At 49.7% G+C, this 13,641-nt stretch overlaps 1 protein-coding gene across 3 annotated transcripts in view; it reads right to left on the bottom strand.

Moving 5' to 3' along the window:
• Positions 1-4,156: 4,156 nt before the first annotated feature.
• Positions 4,157-13,641, bottom strand: part of INTS9 (integrator complex subunit 9) — a 148,002-nt gene continuing 138,517 nt past the window's right edge. For all 3 annotated transcript variants that reach the window (XM_008249049.4, XM_070068217.1, XM_051842540.2), the window contains 3 exons: positions 7,797-7,895; positions 6,584-6,721; positions 4,157-4,833 (listed from right to left, as the gene is read on the bottom strand). In XM_008249049.4, coding sequence (XP_008247271.1) covers positions 4,657-4,833; positions 6,584-6,721; positions 7,797-7,895 — 414 coding nt within the window. In that variant the 3' untranslated portion in view covers positions 4,157-4,656. The remainder of the gene's footprint in view (positions 4,834-6,583; positions 6,722-7,796; positions 7,896-13,641) is intronic.

Below are 13,641 nucleotides of genomic sequence, written 5' to 3'. Positions count from 1 at the left end.
GGTAAAGCTGCCTGCCACCTGCAGTGCCAGCATCCCATTTGGGTGCCAGTTCTAGTCTTGGCTGCTCCACTTCCAATCTAGCTCTCTGCTATGGCCTGGGAAAGCAGTGGAAGATGGCCCAAGTCCTTGGGTCCCTGCACCCACATGGGAGACCTGGAAGAAGCTCCTGGCTCCTGGCCTCAGACTGGCACAACTGTAGCCATTGTGGCCATCTGGGAAGTGAACCAGTGGATGGAAGACCTCTCTCCCTCTCTGCCTCTGCCTCTCTGTAACTCTTTCAAATAAATAAATCTTTTCTTTCAAAGATTTAAAATTTTTTTAATTTAAATTTTTAAAATTAAAATAAATTTATTCATTTGAAAGTTTTTAAATTTTTTATATTTTAATTTTTTTAATTCAAAAAGATTTATTCATTTGAAAGAGTTACACAGAGAGAGAAGGAGAGGCAGAGAGAGAGGTCTTCCATCTGCTGGTTCACTCCCCAAATGGCTGCAACTGCCGGAGCTGTGCCGATCTGAAGCCAGGAGCCAGGAGCTTCTTCTGGGTCTCCCATGTGGGTCAGGGGCCCAAGCACTTGGGCCATCTTATACTGCTTACCCAGGCCATAGCACAGGTGGGATCGGAAGTAGAGCAGCCGGGACTCGAACTGGCACCCATATGGGATGCCGGCACCAGAGGCGGCAGCTTTACCCGGTACGCCACAGTGCTAGCCCCATAAATAAATCTTTAAAAAATTAACTTGATCCTCTCAAAAGTTTCATTAGAAAAGAGTTTGCGTGTTATGCATACATCTGTGTGGCCATGGCACATTCATCTCTTTAACGTCAAGTCATCCCTGTTCTGTGGGTGTAGGTGCCTATGGCTTATGCCCCATCCTAGGCCCCCTGACTGGGGCGACCTGCTCCTTGGAACAGAAACATGCAGGAGCAGTCCTCTGTTCAAGCGTGGAGGAAATGCAGTTACCTTTTTCTTCCTCTGATGAAGAACCCATTTCCACTGACAGGTGATTCCAAGAGAATGGGTAAAGAACTTTCCACAGAAGCTGAGCAGTTAGTTTATGGCATTTTCTGCAGTCTGTGGGTCATGAAGTCCCTGATGCCCAGTGAAGAGGACTGACTCCTGATTGAGTTCCAGTTGCTCTTTTTTTTTTTTTTTTTTTTTTTTTTTTGACAGGCAGAGTGGACAGTGAGAGAGAGAGACAGAGAGAGAAAGGTCTTCCTTTTGCCGTTGGTTCACTCTCCAATGGCCGCCGCTGCAGCCGGCGCACCGCGCTGATCCTGGCAGGAGCCAGGAGCCAGGTGCTTTTCCTGGTCTCCCATGGGGTGCAGGGCCCAAGCACCTGGGCCATCCTCCACTGCACTCCCTGGCCATAGCAGAGAGCTGGCCTGGAAGAGGGGCAACCGGGACAGAATCCGGCGCCCCAACCGGGACTAGAACCCGGTGTGCCGGCGCCGCAAGGTGGAGGATTAGCCTATTGAGCCACGGCGCCGGCTCCCAGTTGCTCTTAAATGATCTTCAGAATAGCAGGCTGAGCTGGGCCACTGTCATAAATCACAGATTTTAAGACTTGTCCCTCCCCACCCCACCCCAGCATTTTAATACAGCTGTCCATCAGTGCCTACAGCGGGTTGTGCATACTACAATCTCAAGACCCTTACATAAAATGGTGTTCTATTTGCATATACCTATGCATATCCTTCTGTTGTACTATAATATCTAGTATAGTATCTACTAAATGTCACACAAATGGTTGTTACACTGTATTGCTTGGAGAAAGATGACAAAAGTCTCCCCACAGTGCAAGCCTAATCAGGTGGGGTACGTCTGGCCCAGTGAAGGCAACCCTAGGCAGGACTGGAAACTCAGTTCATCTGTAGCAAGCTACTTTTTTTTTTTTTTTGACAGGCAGAGTGGACAGTGAGAGAGAGAGAGAGAGAAAGGTCTTCCTTTGCCGTTGGTTCACCCTCCAATGGCCGCCGTGGCCAGCGCGCTGCGGCCAGCACACCGCGCTGATCCGATGGCAGGAGCCAGGAGCCAGGTGCTTTTCCTGGTCTCCCATGGGGTGCAGGGCCCAAGCACCTGGGCCATCCTCCACTGCACTCCCTGGCCACAGCAGAGAGCCGGCCTGGAAGAGGGGCAACCGGGACAGAATCCGGCGCCCCGACTGGGACTAGAACCCGGTGTGCCGGCGCCGCTAGGCGGAGGATTAGCCTAGTGAGCCGCGGCGCCGGCCAAGCTACTTTTTTTTAAGTTTATTTGACAGAATTATAGACAGACAGAGACAGACAGATCTTCCTTCCGCTGGTTCACCCCCCAAATGGCTGCTACAGCTGGAGCTATACTGGTCCGAAGCCAGGAGCCAGGTGCTTCTCCTGGTCTCCCATGCGGGTGCAGGGGCCCAAGCACTTGGGCCATCCTCCACTGCACTCCCAGGCCACAGCAGAGAGCTGGACTGGAAGAGGAGCAACCGGGACTAGAACCCGGCGCCCATATGGGATGCCTGCACCGCAGGCAGAGGATTAACCAAGTGAGCCATGGCGCCGACCCAGCAGACTGTTTTTTAAGTTGATAATTTTGTGTGGACCACAAATGATGTTATAAATATCCAAATGGCCCTTGGCAAAAAAAAGGTTCCCTGCTCCTCTAAGTTTATACTACATGTGAGCAACAACGTAGCCCATTTTGTGTACTTCCAATCCCAGGTTGGTTCATTCTGCAGCTGCAGAGGGGCCGACTACCTGCAGGATAGGTTTCTGTGATATTATCTTACATCAGATGTAGTTGGGCAAATACCAACTTTTTTTTTTTTTTTTTTTTAAGATTTATTTGTTTATTTGAAAGAGAGAGGAGAGGCAGAGACAGAGAATCTTCCATCCACTGGTTCACCCCCCAGTTGGCTGCAACGGCTGGAGCTGTACTGATCTGAAGCCAGGAGCCTCCTCCAGGTCTCCCATGTGGGTGCAGGGGCCTAAGCACTTGGGCCATCTTCTACTGCTTTCCCAGGCCACAGCAGAGAGCTGGAATGGAAGAGCAGCCAGGACTCAAACTGGTGCCCACATGGGATGCCGGCACTGTAGAAGGCTTTACCTGCTACTCCACAGCACTGGCCAACAAATATGAGTTTTACACAGTTCAGAAGCAGTGATTCAAATGTAGTGATCCTTTGCAAGAGGTTACTTTCCTGTGAAGCTTAGTCTTCCTGTGTTTCTGTGGGCATCGTGTTTAGCACTCAGTGTGATGCAGAGGTTCCTGGGACCGGTGCTGTGGGATACCAGGTAAAGCTGCCACCTACAGTGCCAGCGTCCCATATGGGCGCTGGTTCGGGTCCTGGCTGCTCCACTTCTGATCTAGCTCTCTGCTGTGGCCTGGGAAAGCAGTGGAAGATGGCTCAAGTACTTAGGTTCCTGCACCAGCATGGGAGACCCAGAGGAAGCTCCTGGCTTCAGATTGGTGCAGCTCCTGCTGTTGCAGCCAACTGGGGAGTGAACCAGCAGATGGAAGACCTCTCTCTCTCTCTCTCTCTCTGCCTTTCAAATAAATAAATAAAGCAGAGGTTCCTGATCTGTGACAAAGGCAGAGATGGCAGCAGCTGGCCACGGGAGCTGAGCTGCTTGGTTAGGACCTCCTTGGAAGGTTCAAGGCTGGTGTTTTCTATTGGTGTAGGTCAGAGCCTAAAGTTAAGCACCTTTTCATACTATGGAAGAAAAAAAAATCTGTATTTTTGGTAAACAGTGCTGTTTCAAGAGCTGGCGTTTAGTTTAGTGGTTAAGCTGGCCATGTTCCACATCACTGTTCCTGGGTTTGATTCCTGGCTCCTGCTTCCTGCCAGTGTGTGTGCACCCTGGGAGGCACAGTGATGGGTCAAGTAGTTGGGTTCCTGCCACCCATGTGGGAGACACAGACTGAGCTCCCAGCTTTGACCCTGGCTGTTGTGGGCATTTAGGGAATGAACCAGTGATGGGAGCTTTATCTGTTTATCTCAAAAAAAAAAAAGAAAAAAAAAAGTAGCAGCCGAGTTACATGATTCAATGTTCACATAGAGCTGAAACTGGATTGGCTGTGATGTTTTCTAGGATTATGATATTCTGTTTGTACTTTCATATTTTTCAGCTTCCAAATCACTACACAGATTACAGGTTCAATAGAGCATGCATGCTTCTATAAAAATACGTTTTATTAACAAAATGGGCCACACTATAAAAGGCAGTTGAAAGTTCAAATTACTGCTTTTTGGGAGATTCTTTCTTATTGGGTAGAGCACTGGAGACAGGTAAGGAGAACATCATCAAAGACTGCTTCCCCTGTATGAAGCCAGTGAGCCATGAAGATACAGCCACATCGGGCAGCATCTTTCTGCTTCCCCACCCACCACTAGCGTCGCGGGAAGCAGCTTGTCAACTACTGGAATCCTCAAGAATGTCAGAGCTGAGAAGCAAACAAATCTAAAGTTTAGAGGGGAACGTTCTTGCTGACACACAGCTAGGGAGGCTGGCCAGATCCAGGCCGTCATTCCAGATCATTTTGTTGAGCGATACCTCTTTGTTCCTTGATGACACTGTAAAGACAGGGCCAACGGCCTTTCACTCCTTTCCTCTGCGCAGTCACCGTGAAGGGCTGCAGGAGTTCGGGGAAGTAGAAATGGCTCAAGTGTCCCACTCAGAACTTCTGTAAGAACTTGAGGACAAGGTCCCTCAGTCGCACCCTGAGCATCTCATCATTGTCACAGATGATATGGGTTGAATCTTCTTCAATCTGGATGAGCGTCTCAGCTTCCTGCAGCAGGACAATATGGCCCTTGGCTGTGTCTTCCACCTTGATATCACTGAAGCCATGCTGCACCGAGAGAAGAGAAAGAGGAGGGGCTGATGGGAAAGGCATGACCGGATGACCCAACTGTGGCTTCTAAAATGGCATTTCTAGACTCCACTCAGTATTGTAGAAACTGGCACGCTCAACCCTCCTCAAAAACTCGTGGTTCTAGTAACATGGCCTGCTGCAGCAATACAAGTCACCCATCATTCATACACTTTAACAAGTGTCCCCAAACATGCGAGATCTCACACAAAGCACTACCAGAATTTCCCCACCTGCTGTGAAGTATCTGAGGAACACACAGGCACCAGTGTTCAGGAATCTGGGACCAGAGGGCTGTTCCCCTCCTCCGCCCGAAGCTCACGTTCCCCGGGATGAAGGCTCCATCCGAAGTCTCAGCTGCTCTGAGCTCCATGAAAATGCCATTTCTCATAAAGATACCAGTGGCGTGGGGACAGGCAAATCCCTCTCACGGGGACGGGGATAAGGCATCCTAGCAAACACTTCTCTATCTCTAATGCTAATTGCACACTTTTCTTAAGGTGAAAAAGTGGAAAAAAGTTGCCTGAAAGGGACACGAAACAGGTACAAAGCCTTGCTGTAGGGAGGTTGTCTCCTCTTAGTTATGGAAAGTTCTCATGTGGTTTTGGACAGGTACTGACATTCTTGCTGCAGTAAGATGAGGCATATCCAAAGTCAGGACCTAGAGACCAATGCCTTGGATGAGCCAAGCAGAACTAAATAAAGGTCTTTCTGGGAAAGCAAGTTGTTCAAAGTTTTTCAAAAATAAGTCCAACTTGAGGTCCATTAATAGGGCCCAGGAGCCCTGTCAGGTCACAAGGAAGGCGGGGCCATGATCACCTGTGCAGGACCCTGGTACAGGATCACCTGTGGTGGGAAGGTGGAGGAGACCTGTACACCCTGGCCGAGGCCTGCCCTTTGGGCGAGTCTTCAGACAAATGGAGAAAACCAAGCCCAACAAAGAAAGCCTTTAGGATGTGAAAGAAGTTGGTAAGTGAGATACTTAGTTTGGACAAAAGGTGCTTATTAATAGGTGGGTAGCAGATGATCTTGTAATCATTTGTTAGTTGCAGCTCTTCCAAAACAAAACATTAATGGTAGCACCTCGCTAGCCAGTTGCTCCTTCCTGTCCAGGATTCTCTAATCCTAATGCTAAAATTCTGACTGCTGAAGTCCTGCTGAAGCAGAATCACACAGACCTTTAAGGTTGGATTTTTACAATTTAATCGCAGTCAAGAGAAGCAGCACTGACACAGAGGGAAGAACGAGTGTCCTCCCAGGTAATCCCCTTCCAAAACCATCAGTGAACTGCAGGAACCTTTTCCCAACTTCCTAGGGATCTAGCAAGACAATTTCCCCCAAAGTGAGTTCTCCTGTGACAGCAAGGGGTCTAGGAAGGTGCAGCCCGCGGGGACGGAGTATCCTGGCCTTTCCTACTCCGTCCTGTTTGTCACATCTGTTTTTGAAGAAAGTCTTGTTCTTCAAGCCGGTTCCCATAGGAAACAGGTTTGGGGAGGCATTCTCCCAGCTGCCTACCAGATGCAAGGATGGGCTGGTGGAATCAACGGGGGAGCCACTGGAGAGGGACAGCGTCCTCAGCTCAGGGCTCTGTAAGCCTCTCGCTGCAGGACCCTGGAACAAGCACACGCCAGACAGCAGCGTGGACAGTGGGGACTCCATGTTCCTGGAAGCCAGGAGGAGACCATGAACGAGATAAAGGACTTCACTCAGGGCAGCGGTGCACGCTCACCTTCTCCAGCGTCTGCACAAACTGCTCCACGGGGATGGAGCCGCTCAACAAAGGCTTCAAAGCTTTGCAGTCCGGCACGTCCTCAGTCACCCGTTTTCTCTTCTTACCACTGGTGGGCTGCGCGGGCCTGGGAGGGGGCTAGAGCAGGATGAAAGCATGGTTCGGTGAGAGGGGCGGCGGCCCGGGCCAGGCACTGGGAACCTGCAGCAGTCCACCCTGTCCCGTGAGTGCCTCTCGGAACCAGAAGCTGCCAGGGCCCCAGGCAGCGCGGTTATCTGTGGTGTGGAAAACCAGCTGGAACCTGAGTTCAGGTTCACTATCAGCTGGGGGCTCTACCTAGAGTCCAACCAACACCACACACAAAACTACCCACATGGAGTGCTATCTTCTGTGGCTAGGCTCTCTGCCTTTTATCAAGAGCCATATTTGGATTCAAGTCAGTATTTTCTGTGTCATTGTTTTAATAAACTTTTGGGGCAGACTGATGGGAAAAAATCCTAGTTTGGGTACTTTTGTCAAGAAACCGAAGGTCAGAGATGCTGCCTGTTGGGAGAGAATCTTGTGCACGTTAAGGACCTGTCCAGTGTTTGCCATCTGTCAGCCCCTTTCTCAGGGCCCCACATCTAACAGTCCACACCTGAGAACCCTCCTGCAGGGTCAAGGGCCCACATCTGCACTGCGTGTCAGTCAGTGCCGCAGGCACGTGTGCGGGTCATCTGCGCCAGGCTCTCAGGCCTTCACGCATCTCTGCTCGTGCTGGGGTGGGCAGCATCTGTCACTTTTCATGCCCCCCCCCCCAGCATCCTGCTCAAGTGGCAGCGCGCGTGGGAGCCTGAGAAATGCCCCTCTAGGAACGCGCCACAGAGGCTGCGGGCGATGCTCACGCTCCCAGAGCTGTGAACAGTGCGCAGGGCGAGACGCAGCCGCTTCGCCAGGAGTGACCCGCTCTGCTCTGCTCTCTCTGCTCTGCTCTCTCTGCTCCGCTCTGCTCTGCTCTGCTCTGCTCTCTCTCAGGCCTGTGGCCAGAGAAGCAGTAAAGGCCTCACATGAAGCACCCTCTGTCAAACATAATCGAGTGCCTCAGTCTGCAGGGTCTCCTGGTTTGGGAAGTGACGTCCTGGGAGCAGCTGAGATACCAGGTTGTTTCTGGGGGCGGGGAGTGTTCCAGTTGTCCCATCCCTCTCGACTCCCACCCTGCAGCACCTGCTCGTACCTGGAGAACGTGCTTGTTATCCTTCGTGTGCAGCACGGCTGAGACGGTTGCCAAGGAAATGCCAGGCTTGATCTCCATGGGCACCAGGGAGTCTGCGAGCTGAAAGCAAACAGTGGGGTTTGAGGTGGGCGCGCATACAGTGGGAGGGCAGGAGGTGCTGAGCTGCGGGCCAGTAGTTTATGAGGCCACCTGGGGCATGAGCCCCGCCCTTCGTAGTGCAGATCCAGGATGGCAACAGTGGGCCCAAGGGCCCCCCATTCTCACAGCAGCTTGTGCCTGCCCAGCCCCCTGGGAAAGAACCGACTACTGAGGAAGCCAAGTCTTTCATGATTACCACAGTCCATTTTCTTTTACTTTGAAATTTTTAAAAAGTTAAAATTTTAAATAAAAAACACATCAAACACACACAGTCCCTCTACCAGTCGATCAAAACAGGAGGGAAGGAGCCAGCGCTGTGGTGTGCGGGTAAAGCTACCACCCGCAACACCAGCATCCCGTATGGGCGCAGGTTCATGTCCCGGCTGCTCTATTTTCTGTCTAGCTCCCTGCTAATGCACCTGGGAAAGCAGTGAAGATGCCCAAGTCCTTGGGCCCCTGCACCCACATGGGAGACCTGGAAGAAGTTCCTGGCTCTTCGCTTCAGCCTGGCTCATCCCTGGCTGTTGTGGCCATCTGGGGAGTGAACCAGAGGATGAGAGGATGGAAGACCTCTCTGTCTCTCCCGCTTCCTCAGTAACTGACTCTCAAATACATAAATAAGTCTTTTTTTTTTTTTTTTTTTTTTTAAAAAAAAAAAGGAGCTAGAGTGGTGGCCAAACTAGGCTGGAAAGGGAGAAACCAACCTAGCTGACCCGTCTTCCCAGGGACCATCCATCTGCTGGGAGCTTTTCCTGAGCTCGGAGCAGACACCACCCAGGGCAGCCTTGTGCCACTGCAAGCTCCATCTCCTTTTTGTTGGTTACCCTAAAAATGAGACCACCTGAAGGGCCAGAGCCACGCTGCCATCTTTCAAGAGGCTTCCAGCCAACTCTCCAAACCCTTTTACAAGTGAGATGTCACTCCAGTTAGAATGGCTGTTGTCAAAAAGACAAAAAATAACAAATGCTAACAAGGCAGTGGAGACAAGGAACCTGATACTCTGCTGGTGAGAATGCAAATTAGTACAGCCAAACGGGGAACAGTGTGGAGGTTCCTGACAACACTAAACGTAGATCTACCATATGGCCCAGGGAATGTATCTGAAGGAAAGGACATCAGCATAGGGAGGAAATACCTGCCTCCCAGTTTATTACAGCGTTATTCACAACGGCCAAGATACGGAATTCAGTGGCTGAACGGATAAAGAACGTAAACACACACTGGAATATTGCTCAGCCATAAGAAAGAATGAAACCTTGCCATTTGCAGCAAAATGGATGGAACTGGAGTTCACTATGCTAAGTGAAATAAACCAGACACAAACACCATGTTTTCTCTTGTATGTGTAAGTTTAAATATATAAATGTGGTCAATATAAAAATCTAAGATACTGACTGCTGGATGCAGGAGACAGGGAAGGGTGGGAGTTTGGGAGGAATTGGATAACGAGCACCAACACACAGCTGGGTGAGGGTACTGGGTTCCAGTGTTCCACAGAACTATAGGGTAACTACAGTTTGCAATAAGTGAAATCAAAGTTAATTTCCCAGTATGATTGGCTTATGCTATGGCTGTCTTAAAATATTGCACTGAGAGGCCAGTGCTGTGGCGCAGCGGGTTAAAGCCTGGGCCTGCAGCGCTGGCATCCCATATGGGCACTGGTTCGAGTCTCAGCTGCTCCACTTTTTTTTTTTTTTTTGACAGGCAGAGTGGACAGTGAGAGAGAGAGACAGAGAGAAAGGTCTTCCTTTGCCGTTGGTTCACCCTCCAATGGCCGCCGCGCTGATCCGAAGGCAGGAGCCAGGTACTTCTCCTGGTCTCCCATGGGGTGCAGGGCCCAAGCATTTAGGCCATCCTCCACTGCCTTCCTGGGCCACAGCAGAGAGCTGGCCTGGAAGAGGGGCAACTGGGACTAGAACCCGGTGTGCTGGCGCCGCATGCGGAGGATTAGCCTATTGAGCTGCGGCGCCGGCCAGCTGCTCCACTTTCAATCCAGCTCTCCGCTATGGCCTGGGAAAGCAGAAGGTGGCCCAAGTCTTTGGGGCCCTGTACCGGCATGGGAGACCCAGAAGAAGTTCCTAGCTCAGATTAGCTCAACTCTGGCCATTATGGTTATTTGGGCAGTGAACCAGTGAATGGAAGACCTCTCTCTCTCTCTCTGGCTCTTCCTTTCTCTGTAACTCTTTCAAATAAATAAATCTAAAAATAAAAATACTACACTGAATGCCATAAAACTGTACAAGTCTTCATGTTAATCAAAAATGAAAGCAAAAGCCCTTTCACAGTGTCTCTTAAAAACCTATCAGAGCTTTCCCTCACTCAAAATATGCACCGTGTGCAGAGTTTTCATTCCTTCTGGCCTCTAGCTCATCTTCATCTGCCCGCCGGATGACTAATGCCAGGTGGAAAGGCAGAGACAGAGGCGCTGGGATTGCGGAGCTCAGTTTCCCGGTGGTGGAACACACAGCCTGTACACGTGCGGCTGTCTTTCCCACTACCTGAGCCAGGCGTGTACCTTTTTTCCTGGCACCGCAGTGAGCTGGAACCTCCCCAGCAGCCCTGCCTCCTGGGTCAGCCAAACGTGGTTCTTACAGACCTCTACCGACTTCACTTAAGAACAACAATATACAAGGTGTCATTAAGCAAACACAGTGATCAGCATCACAGGGCAGATGATGCCGTCTGGACACTGAAACAGACTGGCGAGTTGTGCTTGAGGACTTTCACGAAGCAGGAAAGCGCACGCGGAGTAAGTGGGAAGTGATCCTTCCTGGGAGGGCAGGTGCCGGGCTGTGCCTCCCCCGCCCCATAAGAACACTCCCCCTCCCTCTCTGTCCTACCACCACTCCTTTCACAGGTCAGGCTGGCATGGGAGGTCTGGGGACGACATTACAGGAATCAAGTAGGTGAGACGCTCTCCCTGGGCAGCCAGGAACACTTTCTAAGAAGACTCTGAAGGTGGGCAAACTGTCAGCTGGCAGTTCTGCCAGAAGGGAAATCAGCCCAGAGCCCAGAACAACACAGGTCAGCTCAGGTGCCTCTGGGAGGGAGGAGCACTGACCAGCCATCCTGGGAGAATTTCTTATCACAAGGCCCATGAGGCCTGACATCTCAGATCTCCTACTTTGCATGTGGACAGACTGAACTTGAACCCAGACACTCAGATATGGGTTGTGAGTATCTCAACTAGTTATCTTAACATCTAGGCCAAACCCATCCCTGCACTGTCCTTCGAGAATCATTCTCTAACTTCCCATGATGGGGAATCAACAGAGAGCAATCAGAGGACAATGTAGATGTGGGAGGGCCAAAACAGTGGAGCTCAGCTTTAGTTTGCTGCCTCTGCCTGGCAGCTGTGGAAGGCTGTGGAGGAGGAAGGGTGGAGGATGACACAGGCAACTAACATTATTACCAGATAAAAGGAGGTCTAAGAGCTTCCTCACTGATGCTCCATATGCTATTTCTTGGAACTGATTAGGTTCCCTGAAGGAAAAGCCATTTATTCAAATCTAGAAAGATATTCAAATGTGTTTGAAAACCAGTCCTACAATAGCTTTTTTTTGGGGGGGGGGGGCTGACATTGTGGCAAACGGGTTAAGCTGCTGCCTGTGATGCTGGCATCCCATACCAGAGCACCGGTTCAAGTCCTGGACTAAGTACTTGGGTCCCTGCTATCCACTTTGGAGACCCAGATGGAGTTCCAGACTCCTAGCTTTGGCCTGGCCCAGCCCTGGCTGTTGCAGGCATTCAGGCAGTGAACCAGTGGATGGGAGATCACTCTGTAAAAGTCCTCCTCTCTGTAAAAGTCTTCCTTTTAAATAAATACATTTTCATAAAAATTGCTTTGTTGGGACTGGCCACACCTTGATTACCAGAGGTCTTTGGGCAGAAGTGTCTGGGCTGCAGGGTCAAGTCCAGCTAGACTCCCACACTGCCCACGTTTCCTTTCTGGGCAGGGCTCTCGGTGGTGGGTCCCATCTGTCTCTGTATACCCTGCAATTCCAAGAACCACAGAGCACTTACCCCGCTGGTTGGTCCTGATCACATTCTTTCTAACCCTGAAGAGTTACGCTCAGGCAAGCACTTGGTGCTGCAGCGAAGATGCCACTTGGGTCACCCACGTCCCGTGTCAGCGTGCCTGGGCTGGAGTCCCAACTTTGCTCTCAATTCCCGCTTCCTGCTAACGCGCATCCTGGGAGGCAGCAGGTAATGGCTCAACTACTTGGGTCCCTGCCATCTGTGTGGGAAACCTGCATCAAGTTCCTGTTTTCTGGCTTTGGCCTGGTCCAGCCCTAGTTTTGTGACCAAGTGCAGGTGAACCAGCAGATGGGACACCTGTCTCTGTCGCTCTGCCTGCCTTTCAAATAAAGAGCTGTGCTTTCCCTTTCCAGTTTTATGTCCAAGGTCCTCCTTTTAGAATCCTCTCCCTCTGGAACCCCATCTGAGGAAAGGGGCCTTTCCTGGAAGCAAAAGGGAAGAACTGTAAGAACAGGAACACGTGAAGCTCAGTAGTTTGGAGGGAAGGCCTTCATCTGTGGCTGTCGCTGTGGCCTAAGATCTGTCATAATTCAGGGGAAGATGGTGACCAGCTGTTTCCATTCCTTGCTGAGAGAGGAGCTGCAGCAAGTGGATTTAACTACAGCAGTATGTGTTCCCGTTTCTGCTCTGAGTTACCAGGAGGGCACCCAAACCTGTGGCAAGCTGGAGCCACCGGCACTTGCCAAGTCCCCCGAAGAACACAGAGTGAGACATAAGGAAGCTGAAGACCTCTCCCAGCTCACAGGCCACTTTCTACCAGAGTTAGGGACTTGACATCGCGCAGAATCCTCAGAAGGAGCCTGTGCATGGACTTCAGAGATGGTTTCTAAGCTCTAGTTGCCTTTATGTAAAACATAAGTATTTCTTACAGAGATGGTTGGTGGACTTTGTAAAAAAATGACCCACATGGAACAACTAAAGCCTAATGTTCTGTCTAGGAACAACACTTCGTCTTTTCCCTAAGGAACTTTTTAAAATTAATCATTAACTCAAGAAACATTAGTCTATATCTTCTTATAGACTGACTGGATAAAAGGGTTAAATTTAAAGGCGATTATGAAGTTTCTTCCTCATGTCTACTTTAAAGGTTAAAAAAAAGAAACACTGTAGCAAGTTGGATTGAAACACTTCTGCCCATTATTAAACAAAGAAATAGGAGATATCAATGTATACTTATACAATCAGAAAAGACTTGAATAAAGTTAGAAAAGAACAAAGGGATACCATCTGATGTTAGCAGGAAGCAGAAAAGAGAACTCTCTCCCCAGCTTTGATGTGGGGGTATAAACCATTGCCGTCTTTCTGGGGGAACAAGCTGGCATATATAACTTATAGCCATAAATACTCAAATATTCATAATCTTTGACCCAGAAATTCCAACTGCATAATGTTTTCCTATGGACAAAGATTTATATGAAAGGCTGTTCTTCTAAGTATTAACATATAATACAAAAAAGCCAGAAGTAATAAATATTCACCAGTAAAGGAATAGTTCAATAAATTACCTAATTAAATAATGTTAAATAATTATAAATAATAGTTAATTAAATAAATTACATAAATACACTTGTGATTGACCATTACATGCATCTGTTAAAACTAAGGAGTCTAGGGGCCGGCGTTGTAGTGTACTGGGTAAAACTGTCACCTGCAATGCCAGCATCCCATA

This window comes from Oryctolagus cuniculus, chromosome 2 (genome assembly GCF_964237555.1).
Source record: "Oryctolagus cuniculus chromosome 2, mOryCun1.1, whole genome shotgun sequence".
In the NCBI taxonomy this organism is placed as follows: domain Eukaryota; kingdom Metazoa; phylum Chordata; class Mammalia; order Lagomorpha; family Leporidae; genus Oryctolagus; species Oryctolagus cuniculus.
The sequence above is the reverse complement of the archived record's forward strand: the minus strand, read 5'-3'. Positions and strand labels throughout refer to the sequence as shown.